Raw genomic sequence first — 14,390 nt, forward strand, 5'->3', positions numbered from 1 at the left:
TTATGAATTAGTAAACTTGATATTTCTATTAGAAACACCATGTTTTGCATTATTTTATAACAATTATTATTTTTTATAATCTTCCAAGATTAAAAATGAAATCTATCTACTAAATGAACTATCTAGTTCTGAATAAATTAGCAATACTTGAAATTGAGTTCATTCAACTGAATCACTTTAAAAGTGTTAGCAAAATAAATTTATCCCTCTTAAATACACATTACTTTTCAACATCCATCAATCTAAATCCTTATGATAATAAATAATCAACGTAGAGGAAAGTGTAAAAATCATCGCACGATAAATAAAAAAAAAAAAAAGAAGTGAAAATATATCAACATCAAATTGGGGTCTCACACATGATATTACTGTGTATACTCTCTTGTTGCCCTGCTCATTCGGATTCGTTTTCACGAGCGCCAATTAGAGCGGTGCACATCGATCGGAGAAACCGTTGGACGCATTAGCGTTGGACAGTTAAACTCTCAAGCCATTTGCGAATTGTGAAACGCTCCATATTGTTTGTACACCTGTAAATAAAGCTTCAACTTAACCAACCTATGTAGACCACATTGCCTACCTACCTCAATTCATTAAAGTTATGCGACCAAAATTACACCCTCACTTGCCAAACTTTCAACCACCATCATCACCACAAACCATCAATCAACATCTTCAATTAATTTTTTCTATAATAATAGAAAAAAATAGCCAATCATTAACAATTGTTTAATGATTCATACCTTGCCCTATAAATGTCTAGATCACAGTAATAAACTTGTCATAATTTTGCTAAGAAAACAATCAACATTACTAATTAATAATGACTCATCACTCTAGAAATACTAGAAAAAAATACTAGAAGACGTAAAAACAAACCTACACATTTTTTCCGATTCTTGATGAATTAGATGAAGGCCGAGGTTGCGAATAAATAATTAACGTTCACGTAATATTACTTAAACAGTTTCTCTACATTTTCCCACGTGAGACAATAGATCCTCCAAATTAGTCAAGTCAATTCCCTCGGCCTGGATGTGAAATAACTTAACTGTTAAATATATATCCTAGTATCTATATGCCATATTTATCTATCATAAAAGACAAACCACAAGATTACTTAGAACTTACTACTGACACAATATGAGATACAAGATAAAGCCATATGTTGGTAATTGTAGCTGGACGAGTTCCAAGAGTTCAGAAAGTCAACAAATATGAGTTGTGAGATGGAGAAAAAAAAAGATGCAATATCGTTGACATATCATAATAGATAAGAATGAAATGGTGTGATGGCCTACATATGGACAACTTTTCCTACAGTTTTCATTGTCTGCTAATTTGCCCAACTGGTTTGTGCTAACCCCTTGTTGCTTATTGTCTCAGACCATGTCTTGTATTAACAAGTATCGACCTGTTCTAGTTTATATTAGTGTGTTTGTTAATTGACGTTTGATAACCTCCTTTTAAATGAACCTTATCTTGGATACTCCACAGGTTTGGTTTAACCAATGAACACAATCAGGTTTTAACAGTAAGCAGAGAAGCCCATATCGCATGAAATGAAACAAAGACGACAGAGATTTATATATCTGGGTGTTGAATCAGATAAAAATTGACTCGTAAGGTCACTAACCAAGTGCTTAGATGCGTCCTCGATTTTTTCCAATGCATAAAATGCAACAGAGAAATGTGAGAGGCTTCCGCGTGTAATTACAAGGCCACTCCTCTCATAGATATATCTCTTGTGTGATGGTGATTGACGAAATGAATTCCAATTTCTCTTTTTTATCATGTCTAATGTCATAGATATTTGCAATTCATGACATTACACATAACAAAAACATAACGTTGAGCTTTTAATTAAATATTACTCATAATAATTAGCAATTAACAAGCTTTCTTAATTGGTTTTATATATTATATCAGCTCTGTTTCAATCTCTTACTAAGTGAGTGTCAAGTATCATATTATGGATTATTTTTTTCTCTTCATTGAAGTTCAATTTTTGCAGATAATTAATTAGCAGCATTAAATGATTTTTTTTTGTTCATGTTTAATGATTTTTCAAAGTTTCTTTTTCTTCAGTAACATATGGTAGAAAAATCTTGAACCCAGCAGGTGTTGAATATCAATTTCATTTGAAAAAGAAAAAGAATAATTCGATCTCACTAAAGATTTTTTTCTCTCAAAAATAATAGTGAATAAAATGAAAATCTTGAGCAGCCTGCAGCTGTCGATAGGCTAGTGGAGGTATACGTCGTTTTTGCGTTGTTCGCATTATTATGATTTTGTTTCTTTTTATTCTGTGCTGCAGGTTGGCAGGTGTCCACTACATCTGCTGACTTAGTATAGCCTTTACCCTTCGAGATATAAAAGAAACAAAATTTCCCTTTGCTTAATATGTATTGCAGCAGTGATTTTTAGCAAAATCTCCATCATCACCTGTCATTAAATATGTATATACCAGGTGTCCAATATTATTAATGGGTTTAAACAAATCAGTTGAAATGGCAATGTAGGTGGGTATGAAGCAAATAAAAGTTGTGCTAATGATAGTATAGGCTTGTGAAGTCTTAGAAGTTTTTTTTCGCTACTTTCGTGTCTCGGGAGACTGAGAGTTTTGATCTTGGCCTACAGCTGTCGTGAGTACTCAGGGTAAACAAGTTTTCTTTTTATCTTTATCTCTTCCTCTTCCTTCTCTTTTTCATGTGTCCATGTTGGTTGGTGGTAACTTGAACTCGTTGCTAATATCTAACCTTCAAAATTTTCCTACCTTGTGTTGTTGCGCAAAGGAAACACTTTTAAAAAATCTTTTATTTGATTTATTGTGTCCATGAATTAGGTTTACATTTCAGATTTTAGTGAAAAGAATATTAATCAACTTGAATCTTTTTTACCTCCAATCTTATTTCATCATTCATTTTTCTTTTGAACGGTTTATTGTAGTGACCGCTTCCTAGATTAAAGAGATACTTCAAGGACATTTATTTCATGTTTTGTGTGTGTTGAGAAATATCAACATGAAAAAAGTAAATAAAAGAAATAATTAATTAATTGATTAATCTGATGATAATCGTCTGAATCAACAGTTTTGTTGATTGTTTATTAGAGTTCAAAGTTTTTACCTGTTGGATTTAATCAATATCACCCAGTGTCACTATAATTCCTTCATGGATAGAAAGCTTGATAAACTAACGGTTCACTTCACTCACATCCAAGCCATATCAGCTTCTGTCAACTGACCCGAATGTCATTCTGACGATTAAAAACCTTTGCTTTTTATTCTTCCTTATTCGCCATTTAATTTTATAACTCAATTAAATGTACATTAATGTAATGTAATACATAAGAAAAAGTCATTTATACAAAGTTGTTGAAGAAGAGGAGGAGGAGGAGAATACACATTGATGCATTTGAAAAATCCTATTTTTAAATTTAGAGTTTTGAAGCACTCGATCTTGTCAAACACTAAAATAGAAAAAATAGTAACGCCTCACTAAAGTGACAGTTGTCTAGTTAAAAAAAATATTTGATTTTTTAATGTCAGGGGGAGTCTGACCTGAAATTTTGAACCGACCGTGAGAAATTATTTTTTTAAAGGACCTCTATTTAACTGTTAATAGCTCAGTGTCTATATTTAGAAATAAAAATTAAAGGTTTAATTTAAAACCCTTATATTTTTTTTTTTATTATTCAATTTATTCATTTGATTGATTCATCCATTAAATCTTATTTTCCGACTTCTTTTTAATTTATTTATTTGACAAAATTTATAAAAGTTTTTTTTAATTTATTCAATTGAATGATAAATTCATTTATTATTATTTCAATCTTAATCTCAATTTATTTATTTAACAATCTAATGATGATTCATTTTTTACTATTAAAACTAACTGCTTTTAATCAAATATTAAATCGAAATAGAAGAACCACTTCTGAATTTAGAAAAGATAACAAAAGTTCTAGAAATACATTTTATCAATCTTTATATCTGATCATTGGAAGGAAAACATATTGAATCATTGAGATAAACCAAGTAGTATCATCGATGGAGCATCAGTGTGCTTTTACAACTTGACCAATGCGTGTACATTATTATTACCTCTTTCATTTAAAACTATAAATAAAAATAATAAGTATCCATCATGAAAACTCATCCAACTATCAGTGATATAATCGTCGTATGTCTGTGCTTCAATAAGACCAAGGTTTTAAGTTTAATTAATTCTTAAAAAAGTTATTTTTATCAACTGGTATCTTCTCAACATCATTCAATATATATTTCAATAACTAATCAATGAGTTACTTGCGTATACCATAAACTTATTCACTTATGTAATAATCATTTTCAAGAGCCGAATGATTAAAAAAAAAAATATATATCCCATGTAGTGTAATTAATATCATAGTCGAAGAGGTATAGCCGGTAATTGTACAGTGTACAAGCTTGTAGATAATTTTTCTTTGTCATTCAATTTAAAGTCAAGCACCATGTGTATGTTTTATGCTAGCTATTGTAAAAATTAGATGTAGACATTAGGTATTTTATTAAAATCACTTTGTTACGTAAACATTTTTTATCATCGCTATAAAACATTTGGATCTCCTGTATGGCCTTTTTAAATCAAACTTTTTTATTTTTATTCAATAAAATAAATATTTTCAAAATAATCGTGTTAAAATATTTTTAATGCATTATTTTTTAAATTAAAAAAAGGTATTTTATTGAAAAAAAATATTTCAACTGTGACAAATATGATTGACTTACTAAATAGAGATTTTTTTTTGTAATTTTTTAGAGTCCTGGAACGCTTCACAAGGATGTGGGGGGTGGCGGGACGAAAGTTAGCGGCAAACCCGTCAGTGGAGTGGGATTCTGCAACCCTTACTGCGCTTTCAACAATTAACAATACGTCCAATGGCAATAGAAGCAAAAGCAATTCAACCGCGCACGAGGTAAGTCATTATAATCACTGGCTTCATTGTCTTGTAGGATAAAAATAAAAATCAATGAAGCAATATTTTTAATCACTTCCATAATCGTTGAGTATATAAAAGATTTAATAGCAACATAAAAGGCGTGTTTTAAATAAGTATCGACTTTGATTGGTGATGAAAAATGTTTGGCAATTCGACATCATTCCCTAGACCTTTCGATTATCTTTGAGACCAAGTGCCTTTAAAAGTAAAACCACACCTGAGTGTTAGTACTATGCCTATGATCTATCATATTGCTGCTGCAACCAACATGTTTACGTAATCCACCATCGCGATTTACCTGTAGCCGTCACGGAGAGACCTAGGAATGTATGTCAGATCGATCATGACGTTTCAAGGAGATGACTTTTCCATCTGAGAAACTTTAAAGACAACAATAATACAAGAAAACATAATTCATATTATTTGGAATCATTTTCTCTGTTGTATTCTTTGCTTTTGTGTTTCAATTTTCGTTAAAAAAATATTTGTAAAAATATTGAAATTGAACTGAAATAGGTCAGTGGATTTTTTTAATAGTGTTCTTCTTTCTAAAGTATACTCATTTCAGTTTATTGTTGACGCGAAAAATAATTAACTAACTTAATAATTGTTATAATTATCTTAAAAAACAATTGACAATCGTAATCATGTAATTATTACCCAGTTTTTACTAGAAAAAACAATGAAGAAAAATTTTCAGACAATGTGTATTTAAAAAAGTATAAAAATTATCAACTAATACATCAAAAACAATTTATTTATTTGCAATAATTGTAATGAACATATTTTTTTCAAGCAAATATTGTAATTTACAAAATGTGCAATTGAACAGTAGAATTTCAGTTGAATTATCAATTCCATTTATCCTGGAGCAAACAAATAATCATATAATCTCTTCAATTAATTAAACAAAAAAAATTCGAATATAAATTATTCATCCTCTAAAAGAAAAATTGCAAGTACTAATTTTCATCAATAGTAATATCAAAGCATGAATGAAAATGATGTTCATTATTGGAGTTTGTAGAGCAGATTATTGCATTTGTAATGAATTCAAGAGTAAAAAGAATATTTCTTCAAATAGAAAGAAAACTAAGTAAACAAATTTCTCTAGACTTTTCCCTGCATTTAAAATCATAATGACGCAGCTACGGAAAATGCACGCGGAACTCTCTCGCAGCTGCAAGAGAAGCTGTTACACAAGTCCATACAATTAGGTTTGCAGTATAAGTCTCTCTTTTATCCGTTGAACTTTCTAAATTCACGTATGAATTAGTCAGTGTTGCAGTCAGTAGGATAAAGACCCAAGAACGTCAACAGACCGTTACAGCAACACTATTATAATCGCATATTTAAGTTTAATAAATACAGAAGTGTTGGGAAATGACACTAATAGACTGCTATTTCATATTTAAAAAAATTTGAGATAATGAAAGGTATCAACGTAAAGTTGAAATAGCATTCATTATTGAAAGCTCCAATATAATTATATGGAGATCAATCTTATGCTGGGATAATCATCAATATGTCATATTGGTGAAATACTCTTTTTTAATTTCAATTGTAAAGAGTAAATTGTTGCGTTGATTTTACCTTTCATAGTGTTTTAAAAAGGTTACCAGGTGCTCCTTAATAATAGTTGTACATCCATAATAATGACATCTAAGTAATATTTGCGACAGAGTCAAGGAGATCTTTGCAATTCAATACCAGACACTCCTATTGTCTTGAATTAACATCATTATATGAACCATGAACGCAGTGAAGACGTAACTCAATCGATTGTCGTAAGGATTTACTTTGTCTATGGACAAATACATTCTTCGTCTGCATTAGCACAAGGATCGTTGAATAATCAATCAATTTTAAACTCTATTAATTCAGTTGAGAATTGATAATAAACATTTAAACGTTGTTATTCTTTTTTTTGAAATGTAAATTTTTTAATTAATTCTTAAAATCAATATAATTTTAAAAATCTATTTCTTCATTTGTTTGATAAACAATAAATAAAAACAAATATGCTCTAATGAAAAGCTAAAAATATAAAGTAAAAAATCCAATCAATAATATTTTTTTTTTTAACAAGTAAATAAGTTGTTTTTTTTTTGTTAGATTAATTTGAAGGAAAATCGTTAAAAAAAATCTAATATTATTATTAGACATGAGAAAAGTTAGTAAATGCATAATGTTAGGAATAATAAATAAAAAGAGGAAGTGAAAAAAAAAAAAAAATCTACATGTCTTTGGTCTTTGCTCTTTTCTATAATTAAACATGTTGTGGAACTACTTGAAGCACAAGGTCATTTTTAGTGTCACCGACCGCCAAACTTTGGCAACTGATTAAATAAAAATCCACAACGAACGGTATTACGGTAATAAAACATGAAAGAGTTGAAAACATTTTTTTGGATAAAATTTATTTAATATATGTAATATGAATGATCATTGGTAATCAAAATGAAAGAAAATAAATATAAATATGAATGTTGTATTTATTACAGTCGTGATTTCAACAACCTTCAAACGTAGTATTAACAGTACCGTTTAAAAGACTATTAGTTATGGTAACAATGGATTGAGAATTAAATTTAAACGAGCTGTAATCAATTAAATATTATAGATTTACATTTAGTGGTTAATTACATCAATGAAGTATCGATGTTAAGGTCTTTATAAAAATTTCAATGGTCATTAAATATTGAGCCAACTGCAATAAATAATCAATAAAAAGACCATATTTTTAGATATTAATGAATTTTAAAAACTGCTTTCAAAGCTCACAACAGTACTCTTTTCTTTAAAAAATGAATATTTTTCGTATTTTGCCTTGAAAATAATCATAAAAATTCCTCTTGAAAAATTTTTGTTCCTTAATTAATTTTATTTTTATTACTAAGTAGTAGAAAAAAAAAATTTCTAGGTCGAATTAAGAGTAATACTCAATCAAAAATATCTCTAAAAAATTTTTAGATATTTGTTCAATTTACGACAGCATATACAAAATTTGTGGATACAAATTAACCACAGTGTTTCCATGGCAACGCATATGAAACGTTAATAAAATTCCCAATGGACTCATGTAATGAATAAATGTTCTGACGAAGCTTTCCGTCATTTTCAAGTAGATTGGATGCTCTATATATGCAAGTTGAATTCCCGCGAGATTATAATGACACATTAATTTTAAAAAACCACAAACAATCTATCATTTAGTAAAGATAAAATTATTCCTGAAATTCAAAATCTAGATTTAACTGGTTATTCGTATTTTTTTTTATTACATATTTATGCATTAATTTTCATTCAGAATCCCTCTATGATGCATTCGATAACACTTATATATGTCATTGCTCTTCAGTATCTCGAGCTGACCAGCTGCAGAGAAAATTATCAACAGGGCAAGGAGCACAACACATAACTTATCTGTCATAAAAATGCAATCGTGTTCTCAGGGTTGTGATTACTGTATATTTTACATCATTTTTTCTCGATAAAACTCGATTGAAAATGGAAGTGGAGAGTTCAATTATTTGTTTTATTATCATTTTCATTGAATCATATTGGTTTAACGGTGAATTGAGAGTCTGAATGTTTTATGCTTTTTATTTTTCAAATATACTAGAAATATTTCATTATTTTTCTCTCGGTTTTTAGTTTATTTAAATGAATAGTTTAAATATTTTTAGAGTAAAAATAGAATGATAAGGAATATTGTTAAAGTATTCTTAAAATGAATCGTTGAAAAATTAGTACAAGAATAGAGATGTACTTAAACTTATTAACGAGGTCGTCGTCCAGATCGATACGGCTTCACGACTTTTCTCGATAATCCGTCTAAACATCGGAGATAACACAAAGCCAATAAGACCCACGTTACAATCCTGAGGTATTACACATATATGTGCTTTAGATGAGGTTGACTCTATATCCACGCGCTTTGAACTTTAACGATCACTTGACAAACTTCCGGAAATGTATCCTACCAATGAAGGTTGCGGAATTATAGACGATTATTGCCATGTCTGTGTATATTATACGTCGTATATCCTTCCAAATGCCACGTTGACCTAGGGCTCACGTTTATCTATTTTTATTTTACTTGCTTTTTATTTCTCATCCGGGATTAATTTCACTTTTTATCCATCATTGACGGAAATTCGAAAGAGATACTTAAAATTAATAAATGAATATTTTTTAAAAATAAAGTTTCACGTTTCAGTAGGAAAAGAATTATTCTTCATTAACGAAACTTACAAAAAAAGAAGTTCTTTTTTTTTGGAGTAGGTTGAAGTAATGCATATTTACTTCAGTTTAGTTAATTAGCAGACATAAGTGAAGAGCCCTAGGGTGTGATGGGGTGTATGTAAAATTCTCAAAAAATTAACAGCTTGATTTTTTTTTATGCTTGTAAATGAAGGATTACACTCATATTTTACAATTATAACAATGAATATACTTCTCTGGAGAATGCATAATAAATTGCAATGCATTTTATGTTCTAATTTTTTTTACTTTGCTTTTAAAATGTTTTACATTTCCTTATTCAAAAAATTAATTCATTTTTAATCAGTATAAATTAGTTGAATGATTATAAAAAAATTAAATAACTGTGCCTTAAAACATAATATTTCCTTCATAATTAGTAATAAATTTAGCATTTTATAACAAGCAGGAACATTCAGAAATTTTACAGCTCATTAAGTTCAAAATGACCTTAAAAAAATTATTCACAATTTTTTTGGTGCTTCTCTCAAGTGTAAAAAATCGATATTTATAACATTTTATATAAATATGATATTTCTTGAAACTACCTCTCAAAAATTTTGAATACGATCTCTCGAACATTTGATTTTCTTAAGTACCTCTCATTTTTCTCCAGACTTTCCTATCTATATGCTTCCAGAAGCAATGCATTTTATCCAATAAACGATATTTAACGACGTCCTCAGCAAATCCTTACATAGCTGTATCAGCCAAAAAATTATTCCAAGAGTAAATAAAATGCGCTTACAAATTGATAAGAAACTGGAGAGCAAATTATTTTTTTACTTCAAAATAATAAATTAAAAAAAAATTCTATTCTCACGGTTAAATGAGTGCTTTTTTGTAACGACGAGTTTCTATACCAACCGGTTTCACTTGATGATAAGCATAGTAAAAAGGAAAGGTTATTGTACCATAGATTGTTATGAGTAATATACATATATGTATCATCACCTGGCCAGTAATTTTTCCAGTCTTAACACTCGTTTTTATCATCGTCAACATCTCCCCTATATTGGAGATATTGAATTTCTCTATACTTTAGTATAAATCGATCATGTTGTGCTATTTAAACATTAATTATGTATACAAGCTTCAAATAAATCGTTAATTACATTAGACTTCATAATTATACATAAAAGCAATAGATGTATAGGGTTGATGAAATTTATCATAACGATACTGCTCTTGACCTATAGTACAGTTGTTTGTTTAATTCCCATCGATGCCGCATTTGTGTCGTTTCCGTTGCCAAAGTCACGTGATTTCCGGTGTAGCATTCGTACGTGAAATGGTCGAGTAATGGGTACTTCGAACGCATTTTCATCTGTATTCACGTGCCGTTTCTGCATACAAATGACTTGCAAATGTATAAATAGTTAGCTAGTTGTAGTTTTATTTTATGCTCACAGAAATTCTTTTATTTATTTTTTCCAAATGGCCTAACAATTAATAATACAATTGAACTTTAACTTTGTTGATAAAAATTTATTTGTGTTTTAACTAATAATCGATTTTTTATGTGGCATTGTAATGAAAATTTAAGCTTGCTTTAATAGAGAGTTCATGTTAAACGATAGGAATAATGGAAATTTACTTCTGTTATATTGTAGGGAATGATAATTTAATTTTTACACGTTTTTAATATCAATTTGATGTATTTTTTCCAGTCTATAACACTTTATAATTGAGTTTCTTTCAAAAAGTAACAGTGTCATGATAGAATTTTATCATTCTTTTTGTCAAACTCTGATGAATTTAAATACGATTATTTTCCTTTTGTAGAGTTTCCAGGAAATAATATTGAAAGTAGCAGGTAGGAGTGAATAAAAAGATAAAATCCGGATTTCGTGAATAATTAAATATATTTTATTAAAAAAAAAAAAGAGCGGAAGTTAAATGGAAAAGAGTTAGAAAATGTTGATTTATTATTAAGTTGTTCTTAATGTCTTGAGTAATAAAGTATTAATCAACTTCTACAAGAAGACTTGAACTCTTTAGAAACAGATTATTCCTTGCCAAATGCCTGTACTCATGGCCCAGTAGACGCTATTTCCACCAACAAGAGAACATCGTTAACCAAGTCAAGTTCTTCCATCGTGACTCCAGAGAAGGTTGACTGTTTTTCTTGCATTCTCAAAGCATTCCCTGGATCCAGTCCAAGTACATCCAAACAGCAGGAGCAGGAAAAAAGTCTGAAAAAAATAAAGACAAAGAAGGAAAACCCAGCTTGTTGGTATTATCAAAAATACTGAGACAAGCCCCAGGCACATTAAATACTTTTTGGTGAACCAGACAACCATGTACATTATTATTGCTATTTTTGGAATCACCACCATCTAGACCAGGTTTAGAAAAAGTACATAAACTTTCTCAAAGGATTGCCGATGTTGAATAAAAAATATTCTTTACATAAATAAGTATGTTTTCTGATGTCTTAACATATTCAACTAGAACTTGTTCTTGTTCAAATAAAATACATGACATTGGTGATCTAAATGTAATGTTGACCTTTGGCTTTCTTACATATGTATATTCGCCTGATATCTTGTTGGGTTTCAATGTTTGAATTGACTTCATAATCATATGACGAATGCGAATGAGAATGGAATAATGCAACGGGAGCTCGGTGTTTTAAGACCTTGCTTGAAAATTATTGTAAATGGATCCAGTGCAAACCGCTAGAATTGTCTTTGCAGGCTTCTGCGTATTGAAACTCAATCCCGTTACTATATCTGAGGATAAGAATAAAGGATAGAAACAAAGAGAAGTGTTTTGTGATATCTCTACAGAATTATTTAATGTGGTACTTGACTTTATTTCAGATGCTAAATATTTAGCTCCTGTACACTACTTTCCATCTAGTTCTTCTTTCAGATTATTTCATGATATATTTATTCAAGAGTATTGAACTAAAAATTTTATTTCGCTTTTTTTGAAGAATGGAAGAATTTTATTATTATTATTGCTAATAGAGAATGTTTTGTTACTGGAAGAATCTAGGTTCAAGTATTAATTTATAGCTCAGTTTTATTTTTTTCCTGTTTTTCCTGATGATCAAGAAAAAAAGAAACGTTTTCTTAAGAATTAGTTTCACATATTTATGATACAATTTTGAAACTAGGTAATAAAACCGAGTGATTATCTACTTTCTTTCCAGCAAAAATTTCTGTAAAATAATCTCTGACTATTTGTCATATACATTTTTTCAACAATAAAACTTAACAACAAATTGCCTTGGATTCTTCCCAGTGTACATTATTATTTGACTCATTCTTATTTCTTCACTGCAGTAAAGACATACGTCCGGTTTTCCATGGCTGGTGGAAAAGCAGACCTTGTTTCTTTGTTTTTCTATCGTCTCTGGAACGTTTCTCGGTCCTTAAATGGTTGTATGTCGGTCAGAAGATGAACTAAGGAATCTAGATAGAAAACTCAATCACCAACTTTTTCATTTGAAAACAATTTTCTCTTCTAGTTATTTATTTAATTCTTGACTTTTATTTATTCGATATTCTTTTTTTTATTGATTTTTCAACAACGTGCAATAATTCACTATAACCTGATAATCAACTGAGATTATCACAGAGGAAAAACTGATGAGATAACCAGAGCTTTCAGCAAGGAAAAATAAAATCATCGACTTACCTTAAATCACAAAGCTTCGACTACACCTGCTTAGTCATTTGGAAATGGGTCAACAATAGCTAGATGATCAATTGTTGATGATGATTATAAGTCTATATAATGAAAAATACTTTTGTAAATAGTCTAATTTTCTGCTATTTTAACAAAATCAGTTGCCTTGATGCTCTAACCTTCAACATGATGCTGAAAATACTCGATAAACCTTGATGGATCAGATATCTATTCATGTGAGCTAAACAAACCCGCCAAATTTGACTCTCTATTGGCCTTTATCAAAGGTCTCTGTGCAAAATGTGAGATCATGGATATTAATTACACTTCGTTGAAGATCACAGCAAGCTCAAATTCATGCTGATAAATAAATATCAATTCAAAACACACTTTGATAGTCAATCAGATTTGCACATGAATATTGAATGCTATAGAACGGAGTGTCCTATATATAATTTACAATGGTCTTCATTAAATGAAATTCACCAACAAATAAACTGCTAGACTTGGTAGAAATACCAACTGATTAGTGAAAGAAATGATAGACATAAAAAAAGTTTCATTTGATATTCAAAACTTGAAGTATAATTTCACCAAATAATCTATTATTTATTGATGTTTAATTCAATTAATTAGCTAAGAACGAAAAGGTAAATATCTATTAAATAAAACATGAACTGTTGGATGAATTATTCTGAATAAACTTTTTATTTTGACCTAATTTACGTGATCAAGTGATTGGGAGTTTTAAAAATATCCTCTTTAATTTTCATTCTTCATTTTGGCTAGCAATAAACGTTGATAAATATACTATTTATTTCCAATAAATCTATTAATAATTGGCAGAAGTTTTTTTTTCATGTCTCATACTTTATCTTAACTAACACGTTATGCACTAGAAAGTGTACTTATTAATGAGCTAAATAGTTGGCAATGATTGAAAAATTGATTTAAATACTGATTCTACGTTTACTTAGGAATAATATATTATAATGTTGTTACTAGGATATCGATGAATATACAATTTGATATGAAAATAAATTACAGTACATTGGAAATGTGAGACTGAGGTAGAGTGTAATGAACCTCATATCAAGCGAGTAAAAAGTATGGAGATGCCTGAAGACACCAGGTCTTGAGCCGGAAGAGAGTGAATCGAAGCTTGAATTTCACGCAATCAGGGATGATCTATGACACCGCATATGATCAAAGTGAAGGAGGTAAAAATGACAGAAATGAAATAAAGAGAGGAGAAAGAAGATGTTGGATGAGATGAACGTCTTGGTTATTAAAACGACAACTTATGTTGAACGATATGGCGAGACTTCGAGGCACATTGGTGTCGTTCCATTTGATTTATTTGCGCCGTACCAAATGGGAGTTTAATTGAAATTAATTGTTACGAATTTACCATGAGTGTGGTTGACCACGAGACGCGAGTATACGATCATATTCATTGCCTTGAGGATAAAAGAAAGAGAGAATGAGTTATAGACAGTTTT

General features: G+C 29.6%; 1 protein-coding gene across 1 annotated transcript in view; it reads left to right on the top strand.

The window, feature by feature from the left end:
• Nucleotides 1-14,390, top strand: part of LOC118069282 (cyclin-dependent kinase 13-like) — a 97,093-nt gene that overhangs the window by 71,640 nt on the left and 11,063 nt on the right. The window contains 2 exon segments of the mRNA XM_035087269.1: nt 4,803-4,877; nt 4,879-4,959. Coding sequence (XP_034943160.1) covers nt 4,803-4,877; nt 4,879-4,959 — 156 coding nt within the window.

This window comes from Chelonus insularis, unplaced genomic scaffold (genome assembly GCF_013357705.1).
Source record: "Chelonus insularis isolate UGA/USDA-ARS -01 unplaced genomic scaffold, ASM1335770v1 contig_406_pilon, whole genome shotgun sequence".
Classification (NCBI taxonomy): Eukaryota; Metazoa; Arthropoda; class Insecta; order Hymenoptera; family Braconidae; genus Chelonus; species Chelonus insularis.